Source organism: Chlorella variabilis, assembly GCF_000147415.1.
Source record: "Chlorella variabilis unplaced genomic scaffold CHLNCscaffold_3, whole genome shotgun sequence".
Taxonomy (NCBI): domain Eukaryota; kingdom Viridiplantae; phylum Chlorophyta; class Trebouxiophyceae; order Chlorellales; family Chlorellaceae; genus Chlorella; species Chlorella variabilis.
The window spans coordinates 1,297,931-1,318,872 of NW_005435085.1; the positions used below are offsets into that span (position 1 = coordinate 1,297,931).

The 20,942-nt window shown below is 69.3% G+C and overlaps 4 protein-coding genes across 4 annotated transcripts; 2 read left to right on the plus strand and 2 right to left on the minus strand.

Annotated features, from left to right (window-relative positions):
- Nucleotides 1-5,956: 5,956 nt before the first annotated feature.
- On the minus strand, nt 5,957-6,130 carry CHLNCDRAFT_19791 (hypothetical protein; the record flags this gene model as incomplete). The annotated part of the gene is made up of 1 exon (XM_005850878.1): nt 5,957-6,130. A coding segment is annotated over one exon (174 nt), but the record flags the coding sequence as incomplete, so codon positions are not given.
- A 2,416-nt stretch (nt 6,131-8,546) lies between these two features.
- On the plus strand, nt 8,547-16,374 carry CHLNCDRAFT_50346 (hypothetical protein; the record flags this gene model as incomplete). The annotated part of the gene is made up of 14 exons (XM_005850595.1): nt 8,547-8,756; nt 8,869-9,396; nt 9,561-9,668; nt 9,794-9,972; nt 10,123-10,858; nt 10,979-11,107; nt 11,299-11,861; nt 12,028-12,523; nt 12,760-13,109; nt 13,243-13,516; nt 13,705-14,457; nt 14,659-15,134; nt 15,275-16,022; nt 16,177-16,374. 14 exons carry the CDS (start codon nt 8,547-8,549, stop codon nt 16,372-16,374), a joined length of 5,748 nt encoding a protein of 1,915 aa, XP_005850657.1.
- Nucleotides 16,375-17,324: 950 nt separating this feature from the next.
- On the minus strand, nt 17,325-20,086 carry CHLNCDRAFT_34160 (hypothetical protein; the record flags this gene model as incomplete). The annotated part of the gene is made up of 7 exons (XM_005850879.1): nt 19,770-20,086; nt 19,324-19,501; nt 18,988-19,074; nt 18,512-18,751; nt 18,127-18,274; nt 17,759-17,959; nt 17,325-17,557 (listed from the first exon to the last, which is right to left on the minus strand). Exons 1-7 carry the CDS (start codon nt 19,949-19,951, stop codon nt 17,325-17,327), a joined length of 1,269 nt encoding a protein of 422 aa, XP_005850941.1. The 5' UTR covers nt 19,952-20,086.
- A 254-nt stretch (nt 20,087-20,340) lies between these two features.
- CHLNCDRAFT_140685 (expressed protein) lies at nt 20,341-20,863 on the plus strand (the record flags this gene model as incomplete). The annotated part of the gene is made up of 3 exons (XM_005850596.1): nt 20,341-20,487; nt 20,639-20,722; nt 20,825-20,863. 3 exons carry the CDS (start codon nt 20,341-20,343, stop codon nt 20,861-20,863), a joined length of 270 nt encoding a protein of 89 aa, XP_005850658.1.
- Nucleotides 20,864-20,942: the final 79 nt, after the last annotated feature.

Sequence of the window (20,942 nt, forward strand, 5' to 3'; positions counted from 1 at the left end):
CCTGTGGTGTCTCTCAATGTGGCGATGGGGCGCAGCCCGGCGGCGGCAAGGCAGCCGTGCGCTGCGGCTGCCGCGGCGCCTGCACCCGGAACTGCAGCTGCAAGAAGAATGGTGCGCGGTGTGGGCGGCACTGTGGCTGTATAACCGGTAAGGGTGGCAATTGCAAGAACCATTGAAAAAGTGTGCCTTGTACGCTTTGCCGTCTCCGCTGGAAGGTGCTGCCGCCTGTGGCGGCTTCATATTTCCTGTTCATTTCTGTTGTTCGGTCTCTCTGTTCGTGTTGGTTGGCTTGTAAGAGTTGTATTTCTGACGCTAGAGAGGTGAGATGACAGCGGGAGCGTTGAAGCGTGCATGCCATCACGTGTGCAAGCAGCCCCGCTCCGCCCCGCTCAACCCTCAAACAGGGCTATATGGGGTCAGTTCACGTATGGGAGGGGAGCGCCGCGCGGGCTGCCAGGAGGGAGCGGGGGCGGGGGTTGCCCAATCGGGAGGGTGCCACATCAGGGGGCAACACATGCACCATACTGGCGCACATGTCGGATTGTGCTATGAGCCGCGCCTTACAGCGCTTGGTGTGATCACGCAGGGGCGAGCGCGTAGGCCGGGAAGGGTGCTGAACTCTCCTAGAGCGGAAGATGTCCAAGTTCTGCTCGGAGACTGAGCGGGGACAGCTTGCTTGCGACAGAAGTGCATGCGGAACACGGCACGAGCGATCCAAGGCCCTGGTGAGGCCCCCTCTGGAATCTCTGCCCCGCTGGCGCGCCAGGTCGACAGGCGCAGGAGAAGCGGAGAGTTTCGAGCTTCGGGTGGATTCAAACATCCATCGATCATTCTGCATACCGGATCCAGGCAGCCGCGGGCCCTTTAGCTCTACATTGTCCAGACCCCCCCTCAACCAACCCTCAACTCGAGCACAACCCACAAGTCATGTGGCAGCAGGACGGTGAGTAACCGTGATCAGGATCGGTGGTAAAGGGCGAGGCGGTCGCAAACGGTGCAGTGCATGGCCGGTCCTCCCAACCGCCGCCGCTAGTCAAGGGGCTGGGGTGTGAGGCACCATCGTTTCGTGCCCGTGCCTGTAGGTGCGCCGTCCTCCGCCCTTCGAAAGCGGCAGAAGCGGCAGCGCAGGATAACCGTGGGCGGCAAGGCAGAGGCAGCGGCCCGCGGCGGCGCCCAGCCACCCGCCAAAGCACAGCAGCAGCAGGCGGAGCAGCAGCAGGCGGAGCGGGAGGCGGAGCTTGAGCGTGAGCAGCAGGAAGGCGCGCAGCAGCAGCGCGACCCGCGGGCTGTGGAGGCCGCCGTGGGCCACCTGCCTGAGGCGGTGCGCGCCTTTGCGGCGTGCCTGGCCACCGCCAGCGGCGACCAGCCGCCAGACGCGTTGGAGGCTGCCTGGGAGGCCTACCTCTTCCCGGGCCGCCCAGAGGTGTGGCAGTTTGCCAAGACGCTGCTGCCAGAGATCACTCTGTGGTCCATCCACCACCTGGACCCCTCCGCCTGCTACCCAGACCACTACCCCCACCAGCTGCCCCCCGGCCTCGACTTCCTGCCCACCCTGCGCCTGCCGGTGCCGTCCCCGGAGCCGGCAGCGCAGGAGCAGGCACAGCAGGACGACGCGCCGGCAGCAGCAGCAGATGCGGCGGCTCCGGCGGCGGCGCAGGATGCTGCCGTGCCCGCCCACCTCCCGCCGTGGCAGGATGCGGCGAGCGAGGAGGGCTCCCAGCCTTCCTCATCATCATATTGCGACTGCAGCGCCTGCCGCGCCGACTGCTACAGCAGCTCTCCCGAGAGCGAGCTGATGCACCCCGGGAAGCGCATCAAGTGGCGGGGCGCCATCTACCCCTCAGACCCGGTGCGCCGCAACCTGTTTGCTGCGATGGAGCAAGGCACCGCTGCACCGGCGCCCGCAGCTGCACAGGCGGCCGCAGCTGCACAGGCGGCAGCAGCGCCGCTGGCGCCACCACCGGCAGCAGCCAAGCCGGCGCCGGCACCGGCAGCGGCGCATGCTGAGCGCAGCTGAGCACGGCGCATGATGGCCGCCGCATCGCCACCCGCCACCAGCACAGCAAGAACCTTGCCTGATCGGCGGCACCTACTTGTACGAATATGTGCCATTGTATTTCTGTGGCCCCGCCTGTCCTCACTTCCCTGTACTGCCACCACCCTGCGCCACCTTGACACCAAACTTCTGATTTTGTCACAGTTTTGGCTCCGCCTTCCACACCCTGGGCCATGCCAGGGCCACGCCTTGGCATGGCCTGGCTGCGGCACGGCCGATGTTTCATTGATGCATGCATGCGACTGCGACTTTGTGAGCAGCATGCAAGACCATGTGAAGCTGCAAGCTGAGAGCTGCTAGTGGAACTGGGGCCCATACAACGGAATCAGATCAGAGTGAAGCAGCATGCATGAAGCTGCGCTTTCCTCAGGCACCCGCCGCCGCCGCGGCAGCTACAGCCCCCCCGCCCTCGCCTGCCTGGCTGCCAAAGCGCTGCACAAACTGCTGCACCTCGGCGGTCAGCAGGCGCGGGTCGCACACCCACTTGCTCTCATCATCACGCTGCCAGGGCTTGGCGGGCACAAACGTGCGCCCCGCCTCCAGAAAGCACACGGCCTGCGGGCACGGGTGCTGGCCGGTGCGAGTGTGTGTGTGTGGGGGGGCCCTGGGACACCTTCCGCCGCCCGCGCCAGGTCGCCATGAATCAGCCGCGCATTGCATGCTGCCGCCACTTCCTGGCAGCCACCCCTGCCCAGCCCAGTGGCGCCACCGTACGGGGGCTATCCTGCTTGCACCAACCCCCTGCCACACAGTTCCCTGCCCTGCACAGGGGCCACGCCTTGCGCGGTATCTGCCCCCCACCTGCAGGATGTCTTCCAGCTGGTACATGTCCTCATCGTCCTGGAAGAAGCGGTACCCCTTGAGGTACCGTCCCCCCGGGCGGCTGGCCACGCGGTTGTCCTCACGTACACCTGCTTGGCGGGACGGTGTGTGTGTGTGTGGTGGTGGGGGGGTGAGTGCATGGGTGAGCCAGGGGGGGCATGGCAGGTGCGCTTCGCACCAAAACACTGCCAGCAGCGGTCTGCTAGCCATCGCAGCCTGCCCGTCGCGGCCTGTCGCAGCCCTCCCACCCCCCCGCCCCCGCCGCCACCCGCTCGCCTTTCTTGAAGGTCACCTCCTCCTCTGTGGGATCCGGCCTGGCCAGCGTCAGCATCAGCAGCTTGCAGCGCTCCCCCGCAGCATTGCAGTCCTCCTCCAGCGACCACAGGCACTCCCCCAGCTCCACAACCTTGTAGTCGCGCCGCCGGCTCTCCTCGTCGCTGCACAGGGGGGCCAGGGCACCGTGCGCGGCGATAGGCCTTGCTGTCCCGCCCGAAGGAAGGAGCAGCCAGGCTCAGCAGCTGCCCGTCACGGCGCGCTGCCTCCCCTGCCTCCCCAGCCACAAGCTGATCGGAACGCCACGCCGTTCGGCACCCCCCTGCCCTGCCCCACCAACAGCCGCCCTGACTACACACACACATGCACACCACACACGATCCCAGGGGCACCCCCCTCCCCGCTCACGTGCTGCGCCAGTAGGTGCGGTGCAGGCGCATGGTGTTGTGCACCTCCACCTCCAGGCGCGCCTCCCCGAACCGCACACAAACATCCTCGGCGTCGATCCAGAAGGGCAGCTCCACCTCCACAAGCACATCGTCAGCCGTCTCTGCGGGCGGGCGGGGGTGGGGTGGGGGGGGCGATAGTGGTGTGGTGGTGTTCGATGATGGGGATGGTAGGGCATGCGTGTTGTGGGACTGTGTGTGTGTGTTGCATTGTGCAGAAAGGGCACGATGAGTGGGCATGGCTGACTGTGCAGGCTTGTCTCGATGCATGGTAGCTGCCCCGGCAGCCGCAGGCAGGACCCCTGGCACCTGGCTGCCCTGGCACCCCTGCCGGCCGGTCCTGTAGAACCCACCACGCACCTGTGAGCGTGTAGGGCGGCTGCATGCACCGCACGCCGTCGCTGTCCCCCTCAAACATGCGCTGCCAGTGCTCCCCAGGCTCGGCCTTGGCAAACGCCAGCACGCACACGCGGTTGTCTTTGGTCCTGCGGCAGCAGGCGGGGCAGGGCGGCGCGGCGCTCAGCACCGTGGGCAGCGGCAGCACTGGCCGGGGCAGGCGCTGGGCTGGGGCTGAGGTCTCCAGGTTGAGGCCAGCGCTGCAGGCTGCCCATGCTGCTGCTCCCCTGCGGCCTCATAACAGTCCCCACGCCGCCACCCCACCACGCCACCACACGCTCAACCACCAGCAGCAGCAGGGCCCTGCCTGAAAGTCTCCACCGGCCTGCTGTGGTCCACGCCGTGCCCAAAGTGGCGGTCTATCAGCGGTGGCGAGTCCTCGCTCTGCACCAGCAGCCCGTGCGCGGTGCACTCAATCACCAGCTCGCGGTCCTCATACCCTGCAAGGACACAGGCGAGGGGTGTGGGGCAGGTGGGACATCCACGCCAGCCGGGTGGGGCGACGGCAGGCAGGTGCCAAAAGGTCAGGCCCAGCCCGCTGCTCAGCCCTGCCCCCAGGTGGTTTGAGCGCGCAGCTGCCTCCAGCCCTCTGCTTCTTGTACCCGCCCCGCTGCAGCCGCGGAAGGTCAGCGACACGCACCCGTGGGCACTCGGCAGGCCAGGAACACGGTGGCCGCCGTCTGCGCCCACATGTAGAAGCGGGCGAGGCGGGGGTCGTGCGCGGAGCGGCGGTCTTCACGCAGCGCCATGGTGGCGGCCGCCTCCTTGAAGGCACGGATGTCCTGCAGCTCCGCCTCGCTCCTGTGGGGGGTGGCAGGCGGCAGCGAGGAGGGAGGCCGTCCGATGTGTGAGTGTGCAGCTCCTGGCATTCCCACATGCCCCCAAACCCGATTCAACGCCCTCAGCCCACACCTCCCTCGCGGGACCTCTCTCGCACACGCCTAAACACACACACACACACACACATTCCACCCTGGCCCTCCCCATTCAGCACCTGAAGTTTGGGTCCTCCAGCGCCAGCCTGTTGGAGTCCTCCACCCGCTTCCGCTCCAGCTCCTTCTGCCCCAGCCGGTCCCGCATGTGGTCGCGGTTGATCAGCGGCCAGTGCAGCGGGAAGCCACCCTGCGCCAGCAGCAAGGCACGGTGGGACCAGCGGCAGCGGGGCCAGCCGAGCTGAGGCTCACTCCACAGCGGCAGCACACGAGGCGGCTGGTGGCCGGGACGGCTGGGGCTGGTGGCTTCCCAGCAGGGCTGCATGCACAATGCCACTCCATCACATCTGCCGCTGCTGCCAAGCCGTGCTGGCACGCTTTTGCCCTTGACGCCAGCAGCTGGCCAGCCACAGCCCAGGGGCTAGCCACAGACCAGTGCGCCCCCACCTTCCAGTGGCGCTTGAGCGTGCAGAACTCGCAGATCTGCATGCCGCACGTCCAGCACTCCTTGGTGGCGGGGCGGCGGCACACCTCGCATGTCACCACCAGCTGCGGCCAGGGCGTGGCAGGGAGGTTAGGGGAGGGGCATGGGAGGTCAGAGAGGCAGGGGAGGCCAGAGTGGGGCAGGGGAGGGCAAAGCACCCAGGCCAGCCTGGTCGGGTGTGCCGTTTCGGGTGGGTGTGGACGGAGTGGGCACACCAAGCGTACAGCAGCTGCCGCTGCCTTGCCAGCAAGGGCACAGGTGCGGAGCAGGATGGGGCTGGTCAGCATCTGGGCGGCAGCGGCCGGCATGGCGCGCCTGTGTGGCGGCGTCGCAGTGCAGCCCTAGGCTCTCGAACCCATCCAGCAAGATGTCCTCGCCTCCCTGCCCCAGCCCGCCAGCAGCGGCCGTCGACCGCACATATCTGCATCCAGGGCAGGAGCGGCAGGGTGCGGGATGTGGATGGGCGGCAGGCCGGCGGGAGCAGCAACAGCCAAGCGGGGGCCGACAGCAGCCTGCGAGGCCAGGGTGGCGTTGGGCCGCCGCTGCCTCAGCGGCGCTGCCCCCACCTGAATTGCAGCTGCTTGGCCCACGTGTCGTACACCTGGCGCTTTGGGGGGTCGCTCAGCACCTCAAAGGCCGCCCGCATGCGGGCAAAGGCGGCTGGGTCGCCACCCTTGTCGGGGTGGTGCTGCTTGGCCAGCTGGAGATAGGCCTGCGGGACAGGGGCAGGGTCGGGAGGGCGGAGAACGAGTGCGGCTGGGCAGGGAGTAGGCTAGGGAAGGCACGAGTTGGGGTCTTCACCAGCAGGCAACGGTGGCGGCGGCGGTGCCGGCGGCGGCTCCTCCCTCTGCTCTCGCCTTCTTGATGTCCTCGCTCCTGGCCCTGGGCTCCAGGCCGAGGGTAGTGTATAGTGCCGTGCCCTCCAAGTCGTCCTCCTGAAGCGGCAGGGCGAGGCGTCACGGCGCCCGGGCAACGCTGAGTGCTGTGGCGCCCATCAGCAGCTCACCTGGCCCCATGGATCCACGGGTTTGGCGGGCGCCATCCAGCCGGGTCGCTCTGCGCTTGCGCTGTCGGAAGCTAGAGAGTCAGGCGTGCGGGTTTGCGCTAACTGCGGGGCAGCATCTCTTGCTGTGACGTCAAAGCAGGAGAGGAGTAGATGGGTTGCAATGCGGCATGTGCTGATCAGCTTGAGGGGTCGCCAGTGGGGTACCGGCCACGGCGGCGCCAGCCGGGCGGGCGGCTGCCGTGGCCAGATGCCACTGTGTAGACCAGTTGGACTGTGATGTTACACAAAACAGGTGGCAGCATCAATTTGCCATGCCCACCACATCCAGTGCCATTGCTGATCAAGAGTGCTTCAGTTCCTCGATGCTTGGCCGCCGTGCCGCAATGCTCATGCTGTTCCGCCACCTCACTTGCCCTGGGTGCGCGGGTTGTCCTGGGGGGCACTGTAGCGGCCAGGGCCGTCGGCGGGCTTATGGTAGGTGGAGCCGTTGGAGCTGCAGGCACAGCAAGCGGGCAGAGGAGCGAAGCGAGTGTGCCGGCCAGCATTGCGGCAGCTTTGCGCGCTATCACGGCAGCCCTGACGCCCAACCACCCTACCGTGCTCACTCACTTCTGGTAGTAATAGGACCCATCAGAGTTGTTGTAATAGTAAGAGCCGCCAGTTGCCGCACCGTCACCATGGCTCCGGTACCAGTTGCCCTGCTCCCCAGAGCAAACAAAGTGATTTTGTGAGTGTGGACTTTGCCGATGCCAGGCGGCGGTGGGCGGCGGCGGGCGCGGCATCGGCGGCGCACCACCTCTACCCACCTGGCTGTTGAAGCCGCAGTCAGGCTTTCCGTCCTGCTGCGACATGGTTTCTGCGCCCGACACGAACGGGAGCAAGGGAGCACATGATCAGCGATAAAACACTTGCACAGCGGCTCCCCACACCCTCATGTTGCTGCAAGGGCTCATATGTTCTCGGCGGAGCTTCTCAACGAGCCACGCTGTCGCGGGAGGCGATTGCCAGCAAAACTCCCCAGGTGCTCTTGCCTGACGTGCCTGCTGCCAGTAGGCTCCTTAAAGATCAGAAAGCCGAGTGGAAACTCCAATTGCGGACAACACAGGGCAGCAGAGGATAGCGGCATGGTTGCTGGTTGCGCTGCGCTGTGCTGAGCTGTGGGAATGCAACATGAGTTCGGCTGCAGCTGTTGGGGCCTGCTGCTCTATTTACAGTCAACATAAACGTCGTTACGTGCCCAGCGACGAATTCTCTCCTTACTACAATTGGCGACAAAAGCAATGGGACAGCAGCAACACACGTGCGCAAGCGGCAGCGACGGGCACGCATCCATCAGGCCTCCGCCTCCTTGCCATGGGGGACGGCGGGGAGCCGGGGAGGGGTCCCTCCCAAGTGGCTGTCCGAGCCGCCCTCCGCCTTGATCACGAGAAGAGAGGACACCGTGACGGCCCCGGCCCTGCGCCTGCGGGAGCCGTTTCAAACCTTGACGATGAGGATCCAGGCCACTGGCAGCGCGGCGCCAATGGCAGTGCCCAGCAGGATTTACAGGCCAGCAGGGTGGGCAGGAGGGCATCAGGCCCACAGATGCGGGAGAGGGCAAGCAACGAGGGCCGGCCTTAAGCGGTACACTCGCACCATTATCAAGTTAAAATCCGGCTTGATGCGCAAAAAGGCCGTCCACGCGTCCACGCAGCCAGCCGGCCAAAGTTCTGTCATTAAATTGAGCGACCCAGTGATGTGATGGATGTCGGGAGCGTTTGGCTGCTGTGTTGCGTTCGTTTTATACATCTCAGCTGCCGCCGCCAGCTGCGGTCAGCTGTCGGCGAACGCCGCCGCCCTGCTTCGCGTGCTGTGGGCCCTAGCCGCCTCGTCGCCCACCGGTTGCGGATTTTCCCATTCGTATCTTGACCAGCTAGGCTCCTGATAGGCGGTCAGGCGGCAGGACAGCGAATGGGGGCCGCCGCAACGCCTCGCAGCGGGCAGCGCGAGTCTGCTATTGGATTGAGCCTATCATTCACCTAAAGGCCTGGATAACTCAGCTGCCCCTCTAAAGCAGCGCGCCAGTTTTCCAAACGCGGGCGCGCTTTCGGGGTGACCAAGACGGCGCTCCAGCCCTCGGCACACCCCACAAATGTCGGCCAGTGGCTATGCCGTCAAGCACAAGGAGCGGCAGGCGGAACGGGTGTCGTCGGCGGCCAGGCCGGGCCGTCGCCCTGCCGCCGTCGGGCTGTCGGCGGTGCTGGCCCAACAGCCGGGCAGCTTCGATGGCAAGAAGATTGCGGCGGTGGACAAGAGCATAGCCTCCCTGGATGCCCTCCCCGAGCGCTATGCTGCTGTCAAGGTGGGGCCCGCCGCTTCTTCTAACCCGTCTACCCTCTCCTCAACCAGCTGCAGGCCCTTTCATCTGTCGGGCGGCTTCCCACCTTCCCACCTCCCCTGCTGCCTCCCCGCAGACGCTGTACGTCAGCAAGAACAGCCTGCGCAGCCTGGCGGGCGTCGAGCAGTTCCGCGGCCTGCGCGCGCTGTCGGCCGCCGACAACGAGCTGGGCGACCTCGAGTGCCTGCGCGCCCTGCCCGCTGCGGGCATCGCCCTGGAAGCCGCCAGCTTCGAGGGCAACCCCATGGCCGACCTGCCCAACTACCGGGCCCACGCCATCGCCACGCTGGGCCCCTCCCTGGCCATGCTGGACAACCGGCCAGTCGGCGAGGAGGAGCGGCGGGCGGCGCCGGGGGCCGTGGCGCACGAGGCCACCATGCTCGCGCTGATGACCAGCAACGCCTGCCTGGTGCACAAGCTGGGGCGTGCGGTGCAGCTGGTGAAGCTGCATTGCGAGCTGCAGTGTGCGGTGCTGGGCGGCCAGTATGGGAGCGCCGCAGCGGCGGGCGCAGGCGCGGGGCCCGAGAGCCTTCCCGGCAGCAGCGGGCGCGGCATGAGCCGCCTGCTGCAGCTGTGGGACGCCGAGGGCAGCCTGGGGCGCCAGGTGCAGCCCCGCTGGCTTGCGCTGGCTGCCACATGCGCCACCGGTGTCGGTCTGGGCTGCTTAGGCCAGCTGCAGACCGGCCACAGCATTTGCCTTGTCATCTGCCACGCTGAGGCCGCCTGGCAATGCCCACTGCAATGCCCCGGCTGCCACCCCACCCGCAGGAGCGGCACGCCATTGGGCTGGCCATCCGGCGCGAGGTGGGGCGCCGCTACCGCAAGCTTGTGCTGGCGGGAGGCAAGCCAGAGGGCAGCAGCAAGCTGTGGCAGCAGGTGGGCGTGCGTGGCATGCCTTTCACCCGCACTTTGCAGCATGCATGTCTTGCCCGCCTCAGACAGCTCCCCAGCTGTCTGATGTGCTTGCACCTCTCCCCCGCCCGCCAAACCTTGCCGTGCAGGCATTTGCCCAGGTGATGCTGCTACAGCAGGAGACGATTGCCAGCCTGATGGGGATGCTGGAGGATGCCAAGTCGGAGGCTGCCGCCACGCTTGCGCCCATCACGCGCCCTCCCTCGCCCACCAAGCGCGCCGCACTACAGGGGGAGCAGCAGGCGCAGGCCAGGGTGCGGCAGGACAGGTGAGGTAGCCAGGCCGCCTGTCCCACCACCGCCCGCCAACTGTGCTGGCGTGTGCAGTGTGCAGTGCACACACCTACTGTGCTTGGTGCACGTGCTGTGTCTGATGCTACACCTGCAACGGGGTGCCCGCTGTCCTCCTCGCACCGCAGGGAAGCGCTCATCCAGGACCTGAGGGACGCCTTCCTGGGCCTGGCAGATGCGGCAGCCCACAGCAACGCCCCGCAGAGGGCTGCTCGCTACGAGGCTCGCATCCGGGAGCTGCACGCCGCGCTGGAGGCGGCTAGCGGCACCGGTTCCAGCACGGTGCCCCAGCAGCGGCAGGCGCTCGAGGCACAGGATGGGGAGGAGGCGGCGGCGGCGGGGCGAGGCCAGTGGGCCATTGCTGCGATGCGGCCCGCCTCTGCCGGGCCAGCACCGGCGGCAGCAGCGGTGCCGCAAGGCCAGCTGGGGGCAGCCAGGCTGAAGAGCGCCCTGAAGGCGCAGCGGGGTGACACCCACGGGCCTGAGCCTGCGCCGCGGCCCGCTTCGGCGCGCCCTGGAGGCAGCGGCGCCCCGGCGTCGGGTGAGCTGGCTGGGGAGCCTCGCCCAGGCACCGCCCCAGCAAGCAGGCAGCCCGGCGCGCCTGCAGGCCTGCGGCAGTGGCACGCCGATGATGGTCTGGCTGAGTATGAACGGATGGAGCAGGCGCGGTGCACGACGCCGCGGCCCTTCCAGGGTGCCTCCCAGGCTCCTGCCTCGAGCGGCCATGCAGTGGTGGCCAGGGAGGGCAGCAGGCACCCTGCGCCCCGGCAGCCGCCCGTGGCAGCAGCCTCCAGGAGCAGCAGCCCGCAGCGCGCCCGGCCGGCCAGCCCCGGCCACCCCCTTCCTGGCAGCCCTTCAGCACAGGTGAGCGCTAGGCAGACACCCCTCCCCACTCGGCAACCCCACAAGCTGCATGCATGTGCAGACAAGCGGGCCGGAGCTGCACACCCCTTGCCCATCTGCCATTTGCCTCGGCTGTTGCAGTGGGTGCCCAACCCTCTAGCCTGCAGCAGCAACGAAGGCGACGCCTGCCCACGTGCTGAGAGCCCGCAGGACGGTGCTGGCCTGCACGCCATCCTCCGCCTGTTGCAGCGCGAGGGGCGTGTCAGCCAGGTGGGATGGAGCAGGGGGCTGCCCCCCTTGCCTGCTGCTGCTGAGTACAGGCCTGTGTGCCTTGCGGCTGCGGCTGGCAACGGCATGGGTCCTGGCTCCCAGCACTCTTGGGTGGGCTGGTTGACGTGCACCTCTGGCCGTTGTCGCTTCCGGCTTACGGCACTGTGCCTGGCCACACGCCCTGCTTGCAGATGGAGGCCCTCCAGTCCATCATGGCCCAGCACGAGACTGCCGCCGCCGAGCTGCAGGCGGCCAACCACCAGCTGGCGCTGGCGCTGCAGGAGGCCCAGCAGCACACCCGAAGCCTGGAGGGCCAGCTCGCCGACCAGCGGGCTGCGCTGGAGGAGGCGGCTGGGGTGGCGGCGGCACAGGAGCGGCGGCGGGAGCAGCAGCTGGAGGAGCTGGGGAGCCGGCTGGAGGAGGTACTGGCGAATCGTGCAGCCCTGAGGGCTGACTTGCAGGCTGCGGCGGCAGAGCGGCAGCAGCTGGCGGAGCAGGCGCAGGCGGAGCGGCAGCGGCTTGCAGGCGAGGCGCAGCGCGAGCGCGAGGCGGCGGCTGCCACCAGCCGCCAGCTGGCAGCCAGGGTGGCGGAGCTGGAAGGGCGCAAGGCTGTAGAGCTCCGACTGACGGTAGTGTCGCATGAGGCCGAGTGGAGGGCAGAGGCGGCGCGTGTGGTGGCCCTAGAGGCTCGGGCCGGCGAGCTGCAGGGGCAGGTGGCGGCCTACCAGCAGCAGGAACGGGTCGAGGCTGCCAGGTGGGTGCCCCAGCCCGCTGCTGCCTGCCAGCCCTTGGTTGGAAGCTGCGGCGGAGACTGTGCATGGGGTGGGTGGGATCCGGCTGTTGCTGCTGCAGGGAGACATGGGCTAGGATTCTGACAAGGTGGTTGCCGCCCGGCTGTCCACACCTCCCTTGCTCTGCAGCTCTGCGCTGGCGAGCCGCGTGATGCTGCGCCGCGTCCTGATGCGCTGGCGCGAGGCGGCAGCAGAGTGCGCCTACCTTGCAGCCATGCAGCAGGCGGCGGCCCTGCTGCGCCGCCGCACGCTGCTGGCGGGCTGGCTGGCCGCCTGGCGGCTGGCTGCGCGGCGCAGCCAGCTGGTGGCGGCCCGGGAGCAGCAGCGGCAGCTGCGGCGCGTGCAGGGCGCCTGGCAGGCCTGGCAGGCGTACTGCCAGGGGTGTGTGCTGGGGCGGGGGCTGGACGCCGCCGCCGGCATGCAGCGGCAGAGCGCGCTGCTGCGGCAGTGCTTTGCGGCCTGGCTGCGGCGCACGGCGGCCTGCCGGCAGGTGGAGCTGCCTGCGCGGCACCCGGCGGTGCGGGCGGGCGCCCAGCTGCAGCGCCACCGCCTTCTTCGCAGCTTCTTCGGCAGCTGGAGGGGGCACATGCGGGAGCATGTGCTGCCGCGCCTGGCGGCGGTGCAGGTGCGGCTGCTGGAGCGGTGGATGGGCAGCCAGCGGCGCGCCTTGCTGGCATGGCAGGACTACCTGCAGCACCGCCGCCACACGCGCCTGCTCAAGGTAACGCGCCCTTGACTGTGGCCGGCACCCTTCTGTTTCCATCCTTGTACGCTGTGTTCGTGTGGTGCCACCACCTGGTGTGATGGAAGCTCGAGATGGGGCCTCTCTCAGCTGCCCGGCATCGCCTTGCCCCTCTGCAGGCCCTGGCTGGACGCCACTTCCTGCAGCGCCAGCTCTCCTGCTGGCGCCAGGCGGCCTCGAAGGCCAAGCGTGAGCGCACCGCCGCGCTGCGCGGCGCCCTCACCAGCCGTGCCCTGCTGCTGCGCCGCGGGTGGCGCGCGTGGCGCCTGGGAGTGGCCCAGCAGCGGCACCAGGCTCAGCAGCTGGCGCAAGTGCAGCACCGCCGCCGTCTGGCGACGCTGGCGGCCTGCTGGGAGGGGTGGCAGGAGTGGACGGCGGTGTGCCGCGGCATGAACCGTCGGCGGGACGCGCGGCTGCTGGCGGCGGCGCTCCAGGCCTGGCGGCGCGCCGCACAGTGGGCCGAGAAGAGGTGAGGCTGCGGGGCCTGCTTGGCTATCTTGTCGTGCCTCACATGTCTTGCTGGAGAGAGAGATAGTACACACGTGTCCGCTCCTCTCCCCCTCATGTCTCTAGATCTGCGTGTTTGTCTGTGCCGCGTGCAGGAGGATGGCTGCTGCCTTTAGCCAGCGGTGTAGCCAGCGGCGGTTCCGCGCCTCGCTGCGCGCCTGGCGCGCCGCGGTGGCTGCCCGGCGGCAGCGCACGCACCAGCTGGGGCATGCACGGGGGCTGCTGCGCCGCCGCTTGCTGGGCAGGCTGGTCGCGGGCTGGCGGCGCGCGGCCCTGGCCGGCAAGCTGTGTGCCACGCTGGGAGTGGTGGCACAGCTGCAGGCGGCTGTGCAGGATGTGAGCCGCGAGCTGCAGAGCAAGGCCGGAGAGGTGAGGGGCGCAGCCGCCGCGGGTGGTGCAGCTGCTGAGGCCCAGCGGGCAGCCAGCAATGCCCAGTGCCACCTGCCAAACGGGGATATGCCGTCCCAGCCGCGCTTTTCGCCTTGTCGCATGTGCCGTCGCATGTGCCTGCTCCTCTCCCCCGCCTCACGCAGCCACCCCTCCCACCCCTGCTGCAGGTTGAAGCTCTGGAGTGTGTGCGGGTGGAGGTGGAGGGGCAGGCAGAGTGCCTGCACCTGCAGGTGGAGTCGCTGGATGGCGACCTGGCGACAGCTCAGCGCCAGGTGGCGGAGCTGCAGGCGGCGGCGCACCTGGCGCAGGAGCAGCACCGCGACACGGCGCAAGCGCTGGAGCGCGCCCTGGCTGCGCAGGCCGCGGCAGAGGCAGCCGGCGCTGCGGCGGCGGCGCAGCGGGATGCTGCCGAGGCGGGCAGGGAGGCGGCAGAGGCGGAGCGGGCGGCAGCGTGTGCTGCGCGCGATGCCGCCGATCGGGCCGCACAAGACGCCTGCGCCAAGGCAGAGGCCGCGGCCGCTTCGGCAGCCACGGCGGTGGCGCAGGCGGCTGCCGCCTCTGCGGCTCTGGATGCGCTGGTCGGGGAGCACCAGCAGGCCCAGGAGCAGCTGCGGCAGGCGCAGCAGGAGCGCCAGGCGCTGGCTGCTGACCTGGCGCAGGCGCTGGAAGAGGTGCAGCGCACTGCGGGCCTGCTGGCAGGCTTGCAGGAGGAGTGCGGCAGGCTGCGGCGGGCGCGGGAGCAGGCAGAGGCGAGCTGCGCTGAGGCTGCCGCGGAGCAGGCTGCGGCGCTGAGGCAGGCGGAGCGGCTGGCGGCGCTGTGTGAGGAGCAGGAGCAGCGGGGTGGGCAGCTGCAGCAGCAGGTGGCTCACCTGCAGGGAATGCTGGGCAGCCAGGGCGCGCTGCAGGAAGAGCTGGCTGCGGTGAGCGAGCAGCAGGTCCCCGCCTGAGCATGCGCTTGGTGCATGTGTCGGGAAGTGCTGGCTCTGGAAGATGCTATAGCATGCTAGGGGCCAGGCCTGCCCTTTAACTCGCTCCTTCTTGCCCAAGACCCGCCTGCCCTCAATCAATCACCCAGCTCCAACCACATACCCACACACACCGGCCTGCCCCTGTTGCTGCAGCTCGGGGACCGCAACCGCCAGCTGTGCGCCGACAACGAGAGCATGCGGGCGCAGCTGGAGCGCTTTGCTGCTGCGGTGCAGCAGGGGGAGGAGGAGCACGGCCGCCTGGAGCAGGCGGCCGGCGAGCTGCGGCGCGAGGGGCAGCGCCTGCAGGAGCGGGCGCAGGAGGCTGAGGCCGAGGCCCGGCAGCTGGCCAAGCTGGCCGACAGCTTGCAGGGCGCCAAGACGTCGCTGGAGGGGCAGCTGGCGGAGGCGCAGGGCGAGGCCTCGGCGGCGGCGGCGGCACGCCAGGCGGCCACCGCCGCGGCAGACGCCCTACGGCAGGAACGCGACGGGCTGGCCGCTACCGTGCAGCAGCTGCAGGAGGGCAACGTGGGGCTGGAGAGCGCAGTGGCGCGGCTGCGGGGCCAGCTGCAGCAGAGCAACGGTGTGCTGGACTCGTGCCGGCAGATGCTGGGGGAGTGCTGCTCTGCGCGGTGGGTTGGGATGGGCGCCGTGGCCTGCCTGATGTCGGCTGCTGGCCTCTCCTTCTCCGGGCAGCCCCTCTCCTTGCTTGCTGGAGCCAACGCCCCTCAACCTGCTTCACGACCAACCTGCCCCTCCGTGCTTGCCGCAGCGCCGCCGCCGACGACCAGGCGGTATCCCTCAGCGAGCTGCTGCGCTCGGTCAAGGCCGACCAGCTGCTCAAGGAGGCTGCCATCAAGGCGCTGACGCGGGAGAACGCGCAGCGTGGGGAGCGCCTGCGCGCCCTGCATGCGCAGGTGGAGGCGCTGTCGCAGCAGGTGCTCGGCGGCAGCCAGGCCGGCGCCCACTCCCACTCCCAGCCGCCCCCGCCGCCGCAGCCGCCCCCGTACGGCCGCCTGGCGCCAGCAGCAGCGCCAGCTGCCAGCCCTGGGTCCAGCTGGGCTTCCGCCGGGCCGGGACCGCGCGCCACGCCTGCACCCGGCAGCGGCAACGCCTCTGCGGCAGCAGGAGCAGGGGGTGCCAGCCCCGGCGGGAGCTCGGTACATCAGCAGCCCCGGAAGCAGGAGGCGCCGGCCTTTGCCTTCCCGGCGGCATCTGGCTCCCCCGCGGCATCCTACATCCCGCTGTCAGCACACCAGCAGACCAGCCCACGGTCCGGCAGCGGCGGGGCATCCCCAGGCCCCGCAGGCTCTGCTGGCAGCAGCGCCCGTGGGGGCGGCGCCGGCCCCCCAAGCAGCGCCACGCTTGCCCAGCTGCTGCCGCCCCGCGCGCTGTCCCCTGGCGGCTACGGGCCTGGCGAGCCGCCTCCCTCGCTGGCGCCTGAACTCAGCGATCAGCGGCTGAGCTACCTGCTAGAGATGGTGGTGCAGAAGCGCATCACCGCCACGCTGGCGCAGCAGGTGGGCCCGCTTCCTGCTTTGCCTGCCCGCCTTTCACGCAGAGCCCGCCGCTGGCAGCTGCGCAGGCATACCTCCATTGCTTGCTGCCCCTCCCTCTTTCTGTGCCGCTGCTGCCGCGCCTCTCCCTGACTGGGTCCGCCCATCACGCCTGCAGGTCATCAATGCCGCGGCAGAGGGCGACGCGCGGCCGCTGCTGCATGTCCTGGACTCTGCGAGGCGGCGGGTGGAGGGGCAGTCCCTGCCGGCTGCCGCCGGCCCGGTGGCAGAGGAGGAGCTGTCGGCGGCGCGGCAGCAGATACAGCAGCACCTATGCCAGCAGCAGCCCCACTCCTCGCCTTCTGGATGGCCCTAGCCCTTCCCCTTTGGCTGGCCCTTGCCCTGACCCTACTGCTTTGCCCTTGCCCCTGCCTGTACTGCTTTGACCATGCCTGTACCGCTGGCTGCGGTGGTGGGATACGCTTACACTAAAGGCGCGCACGGAGACTGCTGCTAACGACGCGATTCGATTCATTGGCAAGGGAATGGGGGACCAACATCAAACATCTCACAGTCCGGCAGGGCGGCTTTCGTGTGTTGAAACATTGTAGGGTAGTACGGCACGCAGCATGCATGCGGGTGGGGGCAAGTTGGCGCGAGGTGCTGCTGGCGGGCCGAAGCGCGGCAGGAGACCGGATCAGGAGGCCAAAAAATGTGGTAGGTGATGGATTGATACAACGGCAAGGCAATTCAGTGCGCGCACACACGGGACAGGCAGGGGAGAAAGGGTGGGCGTCAACCCGGGCAGCCTGGCCTCTCGCGCCGCACGGCGCGGCGGCAGGCGTGCGGGGGGCAGTCAAGCGGGACCGCCGGGGCGCCCTAGCCTGGTACACACTCGGAAGGGCAAAGCAAAAAGGCAGTCGGGTGGCGAGGGGAGGGAAGGAGTTGAAGGGGAAGGGGCAGGGCACAGGGGGGGATACGAAGGCGCATCACCGGGCATTTGTTGAAAGAGCAGTGTCGTAGGGAGAGGCGATGCATAATTGCGCAACCCCATTAAATGGGAAGAGAGGTGCTGGGGCGAGCGGCAACGGGGGCCAGCGCGCGGGCGAGGAGGCCGGGAGGCCACCCCCGCCGCGCCGCGCGTTTCCGAGAGGCCCGCCGCGCCGCTGTGCGCCGCGCCTGACTGGAAGCCGCGCCGGCCGGCTGGCTGCCGCGCTGCCGGGCATCTAATAATGTGGGCGCCGAGGGCGCCGCCGTGCGAGCATCCCGGGCCAGCACGGCGCCGCACGGGCCAGCGCCTCCGCCTGGGCGGAGGCCGCGGGGCGCTCAGACGACGACGGTGTCCTCCAGGCGCAGCCGCTCCTTCTGCTTCTCGCTGGGCAGCTTGATGTTGTCTGCCAGGCCCAGGAAGTCCAGGAACCGAATGACCTGCCAGGTCATGTCCCACTGAGAGTCCTCCAGCCCGTGCCGCGCCGAGAACTCAAAGGCGTGGTGGTTGTTGTGCCAGCCCTCGCCAAAGCCCAGCAGGCCCACCCACCAGTTGTTGCGAGACTGGTCGCCTGCGGCAGCGGGGCGCGCGCGGGGCGGGGGCGGTGGGGCGCTGCCGGGACGCGGGCGCAGCAAGCACAGGCGCACCGCCTCGCCGGGGGTCTCACTGGCGTGCATGCGCGCGGCTGCCGCCAGCCGCCAGCCGGGCTCGCCCTGCCCCTCTCCCTGCAGGTCCCCACCCAGCGCGACCCCCTCCCTCCCTCCCGCCTCACCCGTCTCATACGTCTGGGTGCCCCACACGTGGGCCGCGGAGTTGACAAACCAGGTGATGTGGTAGACCCAGACGGTGCGCAGGCAGCCCGCCCACAGCAGGCTGCCCCAGCCTCCCAGCAGGTAGATGGCCACAAACATGCCCACCACGTGCCACGTGTAGTGCTTGTGCAGGTGCGCGTAGAAGGGGTCCTTGGCGATGTCTGCGGACGGATGGACGGACAGGGGAGGGAGGGGCAGATGGTGCAGGTGGGGCGGGAGAGCGTGGCACCGACGAGGAGTGATGCAGGGGGACGTGACAGGCGGGCAGGCGGGCAGGCAGGCGGGGGGACACCAGCGCAATGAGGCGGCCACGGGCAGCGCGCCCCACCCGCTGCGTTGGAGGTGTCAAACACGCGGCTCTGCGTGGCGTCGTCGTCCAGCAGCCAGCCCATGTGGCTCCACCAGAAGCCCTCGTACACAGAGTGGGGGTCGAGCGGCGTCTCGCAGTGCAGGTGGTGGTAGCGGTGGCACGACACCTGCGGGGAAGGGGGGGCGCGTGTGGACCGCTCACAAACGGCAGCAGGCGGGCCGCAGGGAACAGCTGGCTGCTGCGCTGCGCTGCGCATGGGCTGGGCTGGCTGGGCTGACTGGCTGCCCACGCCGCACGCCCCGCAAGCTTCACGCCCCGCAAGCTCCACGCCCCGCCAGCCGCACGCCCCGGCTACCAACTGCCCAGGCCATCCCCGTCAGCCACCCCAGCCAAGCCCGCTCACCCACTCAAGCGGGTCTCCCTGCACCGACATGACTCCGCAGTAGGCAAACACGCGCTCCAGCCACTTGGGGGTGGTGAAGGAGCGGTGGGTGAGCTGGCGGTGGTAGGACAGCGTGATGCCCAGGCAGCCGGTGATGAAGTACATGAGCGCAAACTCGGCCACGTGGGCCCAGGAGAAGTAGAAGGGCGCCAGCAGGGCGCCCACGTGCACAAACGCCATGTAGCCGAGGTACACCTTGTCCTGTGGGGGGCAGCGCGGGGAGGGGAGGGAGGGGGAGGGAGGGGGAGCGGGTGAGAGTGAGCGGCGAGGGACGGCACAGCGGGCGAGCGGCGAGGGGCCACACAAAGCGAGCAGGGGAGGAGCAAGGGAAGCAAGGGAGGCAGGATGGGTGCTCGGCGCGGCGCGCATGATCCGCCCGCTGCTGCCCCGGCCCGGCCCGGCCCAGCCCAGCCCGGCCCAGCTGCCGCCGCGCTTGCCTTGGTGGTAAACTGTCGGTCCCAGAACAGCCTCTTGCGCGGCTTGCCGTAGACGTCGCTGAAGGGGACCTTGCGCGCTCCGGGCACCTGGGGCAGGGTGAACAGGGGAGGAGGGGCAGCGAGGAGCGGGGAGGGAGAGGGTGAGAGGAGCAGCGCCGCGCGGCGTTTGAATGGCGGGCGCGGCGCGCGCCACCCAGCCCGACGAGTTAAAAGAGGGAGGAGGCCGGCGGCGCGGCTGCGCGGTGCACGCTGCCGCCTGCCAGCCAGCCGGAACGGGAGCAGCCCCCCTCCCAGCCCCTGGCCCAGCCCCCTCGGCCCGTGACCGGCGGGCCGCACCTGCGCCTGCGCGGAGGGGTCGGGCTTGGGGGTGACCTTGCGCAGGTTGAGGGGCTTGGAGAAGATGTCGTCGTATTGTGCATCGTAGCTCATCCCTGCCCACTCCGGCACCATGATCTCGCCCACGGCGGAGCCGTCCTCAGGAGCCATGGTCAGGGTGGCCTCCACGGCGGCGGCGCTGCAGGCGGCGGCAGCGCGGTGGGGGAGCGGTTGGCGGCGGGTGGGAGGCGGGCGGGCGGCGGCAGCGCGCCGCGGCGCGCGGCGCCGGGGCTGGACCACACAACACCGGCCCCGGGTGGCCGCAGGGGTTGGGGAGCGGCCTGCGGGTGCCGGGGCTGGCTGGGGCGGCCGCGGGGCTGAAGCTGGCGGGCGCTACCCGCCGCGCCGTCGCAGGCCGCCTGCCAGAATGCTGGCGTTCCCGGCCGGCCTCCCAAAGCCCCCCGCACCTGGTCCTGGTGTTGTCCCGAGCCGCCTGGCAGCTGATCCGGCGGGCGCAGCGCTGGGAGGTGGCTGCATGCAGCCTGGGGGCCCGCACCAGGCCGCCGGCCACAGGCTTTGCGCCGAGGGCCAGGCCGAGCCCACGGCCAGACACGGAGGTCATCTGGGGGGGCAGAGCGGTGGCAACCATGCTGCTGGGATTGGCAGGGGGCTGCGATGGAGCGCTGGTTCCGGGCGGGGGGCTGCTGCAGAGGGCGCAGGATAACGGCGGCGTGGGGCGCCGGGGGCTGCTGTGAAGGAGGCCAGGAGCTCCAGAAAGCAGCTGGGAATGCGCGGGAATGCGCGGTGCCCGCCTCCTGGTGACTGAACCCCAGCAGGGCAATCTGCTGCGTGTCACCCCCATGCAGCCCATGCATGGCCCGGGTCGGGTCTGACGGCTTCCTTGTTTCGTTCCCTGGTTTTGGATCACGGCTCGGCGTTTGTTTGGAGCCCCTGGCCGAGCCAGCGGCAGGCGCTCCTCAACTCCCCGACCCCATACCAGGGTTTCGCCTGGCCCAGGACGGCACCGCTTTCTCGCACATGAGCGGATTCCAGGCCCAGGACCAGCAACGCGCCGCAGCAGCAGCCATCCTACTGTCGCCCTCCACGCTCACTGCGTTTGCCAGCAAGGAGGGCATTCCGGTCGCCCGTGCCCAGCTGAAGCTGATCAAGGCAAGGGCGGGGAGTGTGACGACCTGCTCCAGCAACTGCTGACCTGGCGGCGCCGGCGGGTCGACGAAGCCGATCGTTTCACTGCATGCAGCTCCGCGAAAGGCCAACGTTGGGCAAATACTGTGGCTGGCTGTTGACACGTCTGCGCTGCCGCCCTGGGCTGCAGGAGCTGGCCGTGCGGCGCCAGCAGCCTGCCGAGCAGCAGCAGTCCCATCAGGCAGCTCCAGCCGAGGCGCCGACAGGCAGCAGGGTGCGCGGGGGCAGGGATACATTGCAGCCCTCAATTCTTGGCTTGCGTTGGGAGCTACCCTTAACTGTGGCCTTGCGCTGCGTGCCTCTCACCTCTGTGCAGGACGTTGGCATGGATGCTGCCGACCCGTATCGCTTTTAATCCCATCGACTGAAGCAGCTGGCTGCTAGTTCGCTTCGTCGTGCTGGAAAGCGCCTGCCAGCGGTGACCCGGCTGCATC